This window comes from Euprymna scolopes, chromosome 8 (genome assembly GCF_053919585.1).
Source record: "Euprymna scolopes isolate OS-2025 chromosome 8, ASM5391958v1, whole genome shotgun sequence".
NCBI classification, from domain to species: Eukaryota; Metazoa; Mollusca; class Cephalopoda; order Sepiida; family Sepiolidae; genus Euprymna; species Euprymna scolopes.
In genome coordinates, this window is record NC_136489.1 from 87,357,568 (window position 1) to 87,371,123 (window position 13,556).

General features: G+C 32.9%; 1 protein-coding gene across 3 annotated transcripts in view; it reads right to left on the reverse strand.

Annotated features, from left to right (window-relative positions):
- The window catches only part of LOC145283625 (catenin alpha-2-like), a 214,834-nt gene that overhangs the window by 67,195 nt on the left and 134,083 nt on the right, over nt 1-13,556 (reverse strand). For all 3 annotated transcript variants that reach the window (XM_080132578.1, XM_080132575.1, XM_080132576.1), the window contains one exon: nt 8,828-8,980. In XM_080132578.1, the coding sequence (XP_079988704.1) occupies nt 8,828-8,980 (153 nt within the window). The remainder of the gene's footprint in view (nt 1-8,827; nt 8,981-13,556) is intronic.

A 13,556-nucleotide genomic window follows, 5' to 3' on the forward strand; every position in this document is an offset into this window, starting at 1 on the left:
TTGTAAGGAAGGAAAGTGTGGATTAAAAACACTTGTAAAATTCAATAGTTTACTGATTAATTTTTGTTTATCCCTACCTAATGAGTATATGGTACAAAAGTCTGCGATATATAGACATATGCGCACAAGCACGCATGCATTAATTCAACCCTAAACTTTTTTAGTTGTCTGCTCTTTTCTTATAAAAAACTTATAAATTAACATCTGTGTTGAAGTGATTCTGTCTACAAACAATCCAAAATCTGTCTCTTGACAACCGGTGTATAATAAATCAACACATTTTTGGTTGATTTGAATTATTTTAGTGTCCACACCGTTTCACTTTTAAACCAGTTACTGAGAAAACAGTCAAAAATAGTTTACCTATAATTTTATAATTAAATGAGACAATATAATAGATTTAGAAAAATGTGAGAAAATTTCAAATATTTTAAAACCTCAACTGTTGATTTAATGTAAACCCAAAATTTCTAAGCGTATCACTTAAGTCAAGTAGTAAGGTATTTGTTTCACACATAAGCAGCATGTCCAGTTGCATCATGTGACCTCTTGTTGCATCTTATAAAAGATTCAAGAATTTCTCAATACACTAATCTTAAAACTAGTATGGCAGCTAGTTTATATAAAATAATTGTGAGATAACATACCCTCTGCCTGTAGTAACTCACATTCAAACAACATTTTAAATTAACCTTTTTTAAAAATGTTAAAATTTTAAACAATTTTACCTAATAAATATAATTACCAAACAATACTGTAAAAGTTTAACCTTATATAGAGGAGTTGTTAAAAAATAAAGGTGGGGACCAATATGCAGCAGAATTTTTTTTAAATATGTATTATTTATTTTGTACGTCTTTTTCATCATTTTAAAAGATATACATGACACTCAAAACTATTTATGGCATTTTAATTTCAACACATATGATAACCTATCTATTTTATTTTTAAAAATTGATTTTTTTTAATATATACATATATTTCTTCATTGCTTTATCTGTTCAATTATTAATTTCCAAACATCCCTTGAAAAAAAAATAAAGTAAAAAATTTAAAAAAAAAATAATTTCTTAAGAGGGTGGATTATAAAAAGAATCATTGTAAAATTATTTCCTTGGTTTAGAAACACAAAGCACTATATATTCGATTTTAAACATTAGTTCAAGCAAAAAAATTTTAATATCATCAAATTCCAAAATGGCATATTATAAATAAATTCTCATTTTAATCTTAATAAAGTGAATTATTTAGTTACTCTTCAGGATTTTTAATCATTTAAGCTGTTGAATCGGAAGTCATTTTTGGCTTTAAAATTATTAACAAAAATTCTCATGCATTACATCCAATAATTGTATAAATAGTGATTAATCCAACATTACCTTAATAAAATTAGTCATAAATTTAGCTTGTTTTATGATTTAATGTATAAAATGCTAACATAATAATTAAATTAAACTTAAAATCCAATTTTATAAAACGGTCACAATGTAATTGTTTTAATTATTCGCAGATTAAAATCAACTTGTTTCTGAAAATCCAAATACATCCTGATGGATTTTAATTTTTTATTTATTTTTTTTTTTTAAATACGATTTTAAAAAGTTGATTTTATAAATTACAGTATTTTTTATTTAAATAAAAATTGATTAATAATAAAAACGTGTTAAGTCATGTAAAGATGAGAAACGCACACAAGAGGTGGTCTTATAATTTTTAGTACAATAAAAATAAATTTAGAATATTAAGACAAAGTATAGATTTGGCACACCAATCATGTTAGCAGCTGAAAGGAACATGTTTAGCATGACACTGTTTACTCAAACAAAACTCAATTTTAAACCGACTTGCTTCAAAATAACATTTACAAAAGCATCCAAAACAATCTTTACTTACTTCTTACAGTGTATATTTTTCTTTTAAACAATAAATGTAAAAAATTTTAACTTGAAAAATTAAAGACATAAAACATTAGTTTTTCATCTTATCTCCATAATATAGCATTGATTTACAAATGATTCATTCCCTTTATAAAAGGTTACATTATTTTTACTTAAAACTTTCATCATTCTTCAGAAGTTCAGAATGTATGAAATGAAAACATTTTAAATTTACTAACAATATGTCAACTAAACATGGATCTAAGAAATACCTTCTCCACATCATATTCTAACACAAAGTAAATTTGATAACATTTTGTTGATGAAAACATAGTTATTGAGTAATAGCAGATGGTGTCTTTTAAGCTGTCAGTATAATTAAGGTGGCAAATCTATACTTAATCCAAAAAGTATTAATTAAAAAAAAAGAAAAAGAAAACTCTTTTTAGAAACACTTTAAATGCTTAGAAGAAATAATCATTCTTATTTATACCACAATACATGCGAAATATGTCAGAATCAAAATAAAAATAACAGGAAAACTTATGGAAATAACTATCAATGAAAAATATTAGGGATTAATAATAGGCTAAAAATTACGGGATACTAGAGTAAAATTGTAATAAAAAATTAAATTAATTTAATATTCATCCTTTGTCAAAGCATTTCATCATCGGATTTTATCTCCCTGAGAGAGTCGCCAATGTGATAGGCCCTGAACTGGCATCTAAGCTTCAGCCTCTATCCCATCGACGAAATGTTGCATCCCTCTGCCTGTTCTACAAGTATTTTAATGGAGAATGCTCTGACAAACTCCAAGCACTTGTGCCCCCACGACGTAAACACCCTCGACAAACCCGATAAGCAGCTAAATCTCCCCCCCCCCACACAGTAGAGATCCCTAGATGTAAAAGATCTTTCTATTCCAGTAGTTTCTTCCCCAGAACCGCTAGACTTTGGAATTTCATTCCAGGTCCCTGCTTCCCCAACTGTACTGATGTGCAGAAGTTCAAGTGTAATGTGAACAAACATCTTGCTGCCCAAATACCCACATAGTACCTCAGTAGATGTTACCCCTGATAGTAGCTCCCTACACCAAAGTGGCATTATGCCTTGTTGTGGTGAAAATGTAATAAACAATTTTTTTTTTAAATATGATGAAGTCATGTGATTTTGCTGTTTAGAGTCAATCAACTCCAAACAGCAAATTAATTTTTTTTTTATTAAAATTCTGTTTATTTTCTGTGATTTTTGGTATACACATATTTTTGCACTCATAAGTATATCCATAATTTTGTTATTTTAGTTTTAACCGCCATATTTCACATGTATCGCAATATAAATAAGCATGCATCACTTGTTTACAAATTTTAAAACAATAGCAAAATTCACATAGAACAAAGAAATTCCACGAGAAAAAAAAAGAATTTCCAATCCAACAAATCCTAATTTGGCAACCTTATAAGAGATGAATGTCCCAGTTACAGGCCTTGAATAGACGCTCTCCATATATGTTGAAAAAAAAAAAATAGAAAGCAATATTAAAAATATTGAAACTATTAATCAATCAAGAAAAAAGAAAAATTGTGCAAAATCATGGTTATAATAAAATTTGAAAACTACTTTTATAACAGTCAAAGTTGACATGATACAAAACATGCATTAAGCTTGTACGTAATATAAGAACAAATTATAACAATTATTTGTGCTCGAAAGAATAATATCTGTGTTAAGTTTTATTGTATGTTAGATTTTTTACAATTCAAAATTTCCTAACAGATTGATTGAAAGGGGTGAGCCATTTCTTGGGCATTTAAATTTACAAGATTTGACCAAAATAGAATTTTTTTTATCTTGGGCGTTTCATTTTACTTCAGTTAAACTTCTCAGAAATCAAAGGTCCCCCTTCCTGAGGCTAACACTTGGTCTATATGAAACGTATAGATATTCGAATATTCCATTAAAGTTCTTCTTTACCTCTCAAACATTGAGTTAGTAAAGTCTCCCTAATCAACCATTTAAATATGTTTATAGTATATTTCTTTCTTGTGGTCTGTTAGTCTTATTGGATCCCAAGACAAAAATTTATCTAGTCTGGTGGAGTATCCAGCTTCATGCTATTAATCGAGGCAATACCACTTTGAGAAGGTGCACCATTCATCATAAAAGTCAGTATAGGTTGGCCATAGCGAGGAGATGTTACTTGTGCTGCGAATACTACAATTTTGAATATTTAGTCAGGGTTTATTTTCAAACAAAGTGTCCTCATGCCAGTTTGTCCTCACAAAGTCATGCACAGAGACTTTTGATACTCAAGGATAGTATCTAGTAGGTATTCAAGTTTCTCTGTGATAGACATTATTCTTTATGAGAAATGTGAAAACAAATGTACATGCAATCAAAAAACGTAAAAAGCAAAAACAACCAATGCGCTCTCATGCAAATCAATTGATAAGTAGTTTTACAACTACAGAATCCTATAACCTTTTATAGGTTTCTCTTTGTTTTTGTCTTTTATTCACGCCATGAAGTGTAATAAAAGGTTCAATCTAAAAGGGACATCTAAAGTTGGAAGTTATGCAGCAAGAGGTTTATTTACATGTCATTAAAATTTTCTCCATGTTCTTTTTTTCTTTTTCTTATACAGAGTCACTACTTATCAATGCCCATAGGCCACTTGAGGATAAGGTTTAATGAATGAACACAGCGATAAATCGTAATAGTAGAAATTGATTATTCACAAGGACAGCTCAACAAGAATTTCATCACGTTGGACTTAAAAACGAACATGTTATAATCAGCTGGGAAGCAACTCCATCATATTGTGTTCCATAGATGGGCAGCTCTAGAAAAGGAGCTTTCTCATAGAATATTTTCGCTTAGTTTTAGGTACAGGTAGAGAGTAAGGGAAATTGTTGACAATGGTTCTAGCTAGAAAAGTGTTTGCTGTGAATGTTTTACAAAGAGGAGGAGTATAAAGTAAAGCTCGGCCGGTACACTCGGGGAAACAGGGAGCAAGAAGAAAACTCAAGTTGTCAAAAAAAAAAAAAATATTAGAAGAGAAAGTTTTTTTGATATCTGAGAACCTCTACAGTAAAGGGGTGGGATTTTGCTGCGAGTCAGGTTTATTGGATGCATTTATGCTGACAGGGGGGTACCTGTGCACTAAGTCAGAACATATTCCAGAAAAATATTTGTAAAACGAGCACAGGAAGACCAAACTGCAGTGATGGAAGAGGAGCTGGAGCTTGGTAGACATTGTGGGATCTATTAAGCTAGAGAATACCTTTTGCACCCTTTCAAAGAGAGAGAATACCGGTTGGAGCACCAGCCCAGATGTGGCAATAATCCCCCATGCTTGAAGAATGACAGTTTTATAGAAACTTAGGATATTACCAGGTGAGAAAGGTTTTCTAGCTCATTAGAGGGAGCCAACCTTCCAAGCAGAAGTTTTAGTTACGTATCTGTTCCAATTCATATTTTATGTAAATGATAGACTAAGGAGTTTGAATGTTGGACTCTTGGGAAGGGTGCTGTGCCATGACAATCCATGGCTTGAAAGGTTTCTTATAATTGTTCCAGAAAAGGAGCTTTGTCTTGGTAGCATTGAATGTTACCATCCATTTTTGACCTTATTCTAATAAAAACTGATTACCCTTTCTAATTATATTTATAGTAATAATAATGGTAGACGGGTAGAAACTTAAAATAGTTCTAATAACCAAAAATTAGAGTCAGTTGTGTGACTGCATAATTCCATCTGACAATGAAAGCATAAATCAAAGTCTTATCTGGGCCTCACTTCTCTATATTCTATTATTTCCAAAGTTATGCTGTGGAAACATCGATAACTCAAAAACTATTAATCTGATCAAGTTGAAATTTTGCATGATGGTTACTACTTTCAAAGAGCATTAGATCCATACATCAAATTTGAAGAAATCAGAAATTAAAATTACATTAAAATTCCTATCTTGACCTAACTTGTCATATAATATGCACAACTTCAATGGCTACAATATGTAACAAGTAGCGAGTCTGTACAATGAATGATATGAACACTAGGCTATATGCAAATAAACTGACAAAATCAATCAGAAACATCATCCCCACCTTGGAATAAGGGATACGAAAAATTTTGGATTTTCTTGTTAGATTCTTTCTAGCACAAACATTCAAGTTATAAATCGGATGCATAAAGTAAAGTCAACTTTTGCCCGACTTTTTTGTTTTACTTGCATAGCTTTGTTAACAATAGGTACATAGTTTTAGCAAATATTCGACTGTGATGTTAAAACAAAATTATTTTCAATCTAACAGATGGTAGTATGTAAAATAGGCATTAAACCGAATAAGATTTATTTTTTGAATGAAAAAAAAATGAAGTTTTGACTGCCCTCCTTGCATGTCTTTGAAGCACGTGGTCATACAGTTTGTCACTTTTACACAGTCATATGCATTATTGTTGTACTCTGGACTCTAGAGAGCAGACAAGGTAGTTTTATATCGTAGCATTCTCCTCTTCACATTCGCAGATGGCTGAATGAGTTTTGTAACCTCATCTAGTCCTAACTTTTGATCGCTTTATTCCCGTTCTAAGGTGGTTAAATGTTTTTCACTGGTGCCAATATGTTCCTGAATTGAAAGGACCTCAGAAGGATAGATTCCCAGGTCAGTAGGAGGGAGATTCACAACTGTAGTGTGGTCTTTTCCTGAGATGTTATAAGAAATTTAACGTGACTAAAGCTTTTGACTTCACATCGATGAACAAGATGGCATTCATCACTGATAGCTTTTGCTTTCTCTAATAGGCTTGTCAACCTTCACTCTCACATCTGAAAGGGAAATGCCAGTGAGGAGATGCAGGTTGTTCAGATTGTTGGCCTTCAGATAGCCAGTCATGATCAAGCAGCAGGTATCATTCAAGCCCAAGTCTAGTTTTTTTTATATATGTTGATTTTTCACAAACAGGAGAACAAAAGGAATAGCACAACTAAGGTAGTACTTCTTAGCGAGTGTACCGAGTTGATCAGTTTCAGTAGGATGTTGTTCTGGGAGCAGACATTTTTGTCTTCTTTATACGTTCCTTGGAGGAGAGGGTGCAGTTTAAGGTTACGCTAAAGTAAACAGAATCAGTGTGATTCTAAAGTTTTATACTATATCATGTGATGAACCGCTCTGTGCTCTGGTTCACTTCCTAATTCAAATATACTGCTCCTTTACCAACGGCTACTGAGAGGGGAGGGGATTAAAATAAGCCTTCAAAGATTCACAAAAAAAAAAAAAGTTTGATTTGTATTTTTTTTTTACTTTTTTCTCCTTTGTTTTGGCTGACAAAAAATAAAGTAAAATGAGAGAGGGAGAGGGAAGGAGGACAGGAAGAATACCATATCTGATTTTAATCAACATTTGATTGTGAGGGAGTCTAAAATTGATTTGGTTATTCAATCAATTAGCATACTTAAAAGTTATCAGTTGTAATCACATACAAACAAGTATTTATACTCTAATCATGTCCTAAAATGAACTTGGACAAAAAAAAACTTGCAAAAAAGAATATTAATCAAATTGTTTATTTCTATTATTCTACTTTTTTCTTTAGTCTACAAAAGCATTATAGAAATTAGGAACCATAAACCATGCAGATTCAGAAAAAATAAAAGTAAAACTAAACAGTCTGCTTAATATTGTAAGTTGAATTGTCAAAGTTAATTTTGGAATAAAATCAGTTCTTGTTCAGAATTCCTCCAATATACAAAACAATTTTTTTTTTAAATCTGTATGATGTACATATCCATGATGAAACGAAAATAGAATATTCCAAAATTCAGATAAATTGATCAAGTAGTTTTATTTGTAAAAAAGAAAATTAAATTTTATGAATATCCAAGGAGTAACTGCCTAGTCCGCTATTTTGAAAATAATCTTGCAAAAAAAAAAAAAAAAAAGGATTATAACTAAATAATTCAAACATGCAAGATATTTGCTCTAATTCCTATTAATTCCCATTAATCGTTTTATGATTTTCTTTATAAAAAATAAACTACTTGATCAATTTACGTAATTTTTGGAATATGCTATTTACATTTCATCACAGGAATGTACTTCATACAGATTTTTCTCTTCTTTATAGAAGGAGAATTCCAAACAAGAACTATAGAATCGGAGTCAAAGTAATTATGCTCAAACTTACAAACTATCTCTGAACCAGCAAGTCAAATGATTGACTGATGGCAATAGGTACAAAATGATGATGCTATTAAATATATAAAAACCAAACTCTTCTTTCTTTACAAATCACTCAAGTAAAAAATTAGTCAGCCAAGGCAATTAAAAAAAAAAGACAAAATGTGTCCTATTTTTCATTAATAAATATCCAAGAAACAATCTGTTATTAAATTTATAGCCAGTGATTTGATTATTGGTATTAGGTTTGGTTATTTCATTTTATGGCATATTAACCCTTTTTATATTATTTAATGCAGAGTCCAGTAATTTTGAAAAAAAAGGTTTATGCTTCAATTGTCATATCTTCAAATATTCATTGATGGTGTTTGGTTTGGTTGATTTGTAGAAAAAAAATTGTTTTTGTTTTTTGCTTTGCAGAACATGATTGAATTTGGCAAAGAGAAAAGAAAAAAAAACTATCGATGTTTGGTGCATTTTAAGTCAGGAAGCCAGTATCTTCAGTCAGCTTGATCTGGTTGTACAGGTATAGGTAGTAAGTAAGACTATGCGGAGTTAGTTACTCCAACTTCCTTTATGATATTAATAATAAAAAAAACATAACTTGATTCAAAATGAAATCTTTTTTAATGACAGAACAATTTTTCCTTAGATAATTGCTCAAACAGATTTTTTTTTATGTTGTTAATACTAAAAAGTATCATGAGTACAGGAGATGGACATTGACTTTACTTTATATATAAGTATGTTGAACAAATTCTTACCTCAACCAATTTGTTAGCATGTTCAGTGTATACATTAGCATATTCTTCAACCCCAGTTTCATCACCAGCTTTTGCGGCTTCAATCAGTACCAATAATGGAACGTTGGTCTCCAAGAACGAATCAGACACGTGGTCAACCACAGCTTTTCTCAACTGAAAAGAAAAAACACTTTTTTTTAATATGAAAAATAGTCAATTAAAAAAAATGTTATTTATAAAATTTTAATTAAATTAAAACTCAAGTTGACAATCATGGATCATTTTTAACATTCATGCACAAACATATAGGGAGAGAATTTGAATACCTACTAGATATCATCCTTGAATGTCTTCATCTCTATATAAAAGATATTTTTGCCAGGGTTCATACAAATTTTCAAGACTTTCTCCAGACAAAATTCAAGTTTTATAAACAAAATTTGATATATAAAGAATCCTATGATCAACAAAAAAAAAAAACTAATATTTTAGTTAATATTTTACAAATTTAGATTTTTAATTTCATTTCGGCTACATCTGTAGAGTATATGGATTACATCAAGGAGTTAAAAAAGGCATAACTCTTGTATCAAAAATACCGAAAATAATATGATGCAATTTGAGAAAAATGTATTTTAGATTTTATCTAAAACATTTATATATTTTACTTTCTTTTATTTTTTTTAATATTTTGACAAAAATTTTTACTGAATATAAAGAATATGATTTTGAAACCCTTTTCAAGAAACTTCCCATCTTTTCAAGGTAGTAATAGAAATAGGGCCTTTTCAAGACAAAGCTCAAAATTCAAGGCCTTTTCAAACCTGTTTGAGTAAACCCCTAACCAAATATTAAAAATAACTGTATCTAGAGCCTACTCCTTAGTAGGAGGCCACACACTGGTTCATTTGAAGAATGGTGCACAGTCTTCTAAGTAACAGTACTAAGCTGTATGTGTTAGACTGGTTATCAAACAAGACTTATCAAACAAGACTTATCAAACAAGACTTATCAAACAAGACTTATCAAACAAGACTTATCAAACAAGACTTATCAAACAAGACTTATCAAACAAGACTTATCAAACAAGACTTATCAAACAAGACTTATCAAACAAGACTTATGAAAAAAAAAAAAAAAAAAAAAAAAAAACCTAAGATAAACAATAAAATGGTTAAATGAAGAAAATTGTTCTTCGCTGTTTTCCTAACTCAACGTTTTTAAAAGTAGGGAACATCCTTAACTAAGTACTCTTCGTAACTCAAAGAAATCAAGTGCTAGCTCCAAGAAGGAACTCCTTGATCTGAGTACTAAAGAGCTAAAATGAAAAAAAAGAATGCATTTAATAAGTGCTACGACTGAGCTTAAACATCTAGAAGAGAGAATGTAAAATTATGAGAAGAGAGTTATTTCCCCTGTTCAATAACGATGCTGGTGTTGCTGGCAACAGTTAGGTTAATCTGATATATTTTGTTCAAACCCATGAGGTCCGTCTTCCCAGGCTTTACTTTCTCTCTCCTACATATATCATCAGATAGGAGCGATAACTCTCAGTATGATAGAGTTATTTGCCCTTATTTGCTGGATGCCCGGGTAGTCAGCCACATTCATTTAGTTGTATTTTGTATCCTCAGGAATAAAACCTCTTTGTACTTTCAAACGATTTGGTGTTATGCATCTCTTTATTGGCAACCTGGTGCAGATACATGTGCCAAGGGATCTAAACACTATTTTCATCTCTGCCACTACGCCAATAAAAAAGGATTTATTAGACAAAACTATTTCATGGTAGATTACGTTTAAATTCTTGCATGTCAGTATATTCATGAAAACAGAGAGACAATTCCATAGGGTGGCAGTTCAAGAAAAGATATTCGTATAGAAAACTCTCCAGCATTTGGGGGTTCAATATTAAATGGATCGAATTTAGTTAATTGTCGGGTTAGTTTTGTGTATTTATGTCTAGGAAGCACCAGAACAGCAAGGTCATCAAAGCACATTCCATTGAGGTATTTGTAAAAAAAACAAAAAAACAACAAGGATGCAGCATTGTACTAATTTTTAATCACAAGCTAGTCCTTAAAAGAAAAGTATATCTTGCTCTACGTTGGTATTGAATACTCTTGTATAATCCTCATTAAATTCATTCGATGTTTTACCTCTGAATTATATAAACCTTAGAAAACAGTCTAAACCCCAAGGATTGCGTTGTGTTATCCTTGTAGCCATGTCACTAGTAAGGGTGCTGGAGGTAAACGTTTTGTCTGGGCTGACGTTATCCGCCTGATAGTCAGGGACCCGAACCTTGGATTAACCACTAAGGAGGCTGTCCTATCAGCAGGTGCAAAGTACTGGGGCTGCTGTATTGCCATTTGGTGAATGGATTCTGGACCATGCAGTAGCTTCTGGTGGGGCCTCTCGATGCCATACTAGTGGGTAATTGTTACGGCTTTACCTTATCATTAGCTACAAAAAAAAAAAAAAAATTCTTCGTTTCTTTTCTCTCTTAGTTTCCCCTCTCTGTCTTGCTCTAAGTAAATCTGTCGACCTTGTCCACAAATTCCAAAATTTCATCATGAAAAGTTTCAAGAAAAAATACACGATTAAACCCGGTTCTCCAACTTCCAACGTAGACCCCTACTACCATGTCTCCTTCTCCAACATCAGGGGTCTACGTTCTAACCTTCCAGAGGTTGAAACCCAATCACAGGAGACTAAACCAGACCTTTTATTTTTAAGTGAAACTGGCATTGGACAGGCTATTTCCCTAGAAGAGTTTGCAATTATAGGATACTCTAACTTAACTTCTAAATCTGACCCCCAAGATCGCCATGGGCATGGAATATGTGCCTATATTAAAGATAGCTTTCCATGTGGTAGGGACATCTCCAGGGAAGATCCTAACTTACCCTATATGTGCTTCCGGGTTGCTTTAGCTCACACTACTGCATTTATATTCACTCTCTATCGCCCCCACAACAGCGGAGTTACTATCTTTCAAGGCATATCTGAGAAAATTGACCAAGTCCTATCTGCTTATCCTTCAGCTAACATTCACGTATGTGGAGACTTCAATGTTCACAACGTCGAATGGTTGACCCACTCAAACAAGACCGATGATGAGGGGAGGTTCTGTCATGATTTCTCCATTGCCTATGACCTCACTCAGATTGTTCAGGAACCCACCCGTGTGCCCGACAATGACGGCCAGTATGCGAGTCTACTAGACCTTTTTCTCACAACTTGCCCTGAACTATGTTCAGTTTCTGTTCTGTCGCCTCTTGGATCTTCCGACCACTCTGTTGTATCAATTAAGATAAAAATGAAATGTAATAAGTCCCCAGACGTACCTCTCCATCGTACAGTATATCGATACACTACGGCTGACTGGGATAGCTTCCGTACATTTATATCTGATCTACCTCTGCATTCCATGTTTAAAAAGGATGTGTCCTCTATAGTATTAGACCTGACTGAATGGTTAATTGTAGGTATTGACCGTTTCATACCCTCTAAAACGTTTCAGCAAAAACCTAACAGCCAGCCATGGTTTTCTCCAGAATGTGCTGCTGCCATTGCGCACAGAAATCACTTTTTCCACTGCTTCAAACGTAATAGATGTATGGAAACTAAAGCCGCTTTCAGGACTGCCAGCAACCATTGTAAGAAAGTAATAAAGAACGCAAGAGAGTTGTATGCTCAATCTGTTAAGTCCAAAGTAGCTGAGCAGCGGCTTGGTTCCCACCAGTTTTGGCAAATAGCAAACAGAATCCTGAACAGAAGCGTGTGCTCCATCCCAATTATTATCAATGGACCTGAGGTAATCTCGTCAGCATCAGACAAAGCCAAACTCTTTGTCAAGAACTTTGCAGCTAATTCTACCCTTTGCGACCAAGGCCGCCAACCCCCAATATTTCCTCCTGTATCAGAAAACACGCTATGTGATATACGTATATCTGTACGTGATGTTGCCAAACTAATCAAAAACCTTGATTCCAGTAAAGCAACTGGCCCTGACGGCATTCCAATTATAGTACTCAAAAAACTTTAACCTGAACTAGCGCCCATACTTACAAAACTGTTTAAACGTTGTCTTAAGGAGAATAGTTTCCCATCTCCCTGGAAAATTTCAACAGTATGTCCTGTATTTAAGAATTCAGGTGATCGCTCATCCCCCTCTCAGTACAGGCCAATAAGTCTCCTGTGCGTCATGAGTAAGTTGCTAGAATCTGTGTTAAATACAGAAGTAATCAACCATCTCAACAAAAATAACCTTCTTAGTGACACTCAATATGGTTTCCGTTCTGCTAGATCTACAGCAGATGTGCTTACAGTTATATCGCATAGGATTAGCAAATCTCTCGACGGTGGCAATCTTTCTAGGGCAATTGCTCTTGACATATCTAAGGCCTTTGATAGGGTATGGCATAAAGGTTTACTTCATAAGATCGCTAGCTATGGTATAGCTGGAAAAGTCTTCTCAATTATTAAATCATTTCTTTCTGATAGGTTCATAAGAGTAGTAGTTGAGGGGCAAAATCAGAAGCTCACAGTATTAATGCCGGTGTCCCTCAGGGGTCGATCCTGGGCCCAACTCTTTTCCTGATCTACATTAATGATCTTCCAAATCACATCCTTACATCATTTGTAGACATTTATGCTGACGACACTACCATTTATGGTAGCACATCTAAGACAGTAAACGACCAAGTTCTCTCCAATTCTCTCTCCTCTGATCTTGAGCACGTAG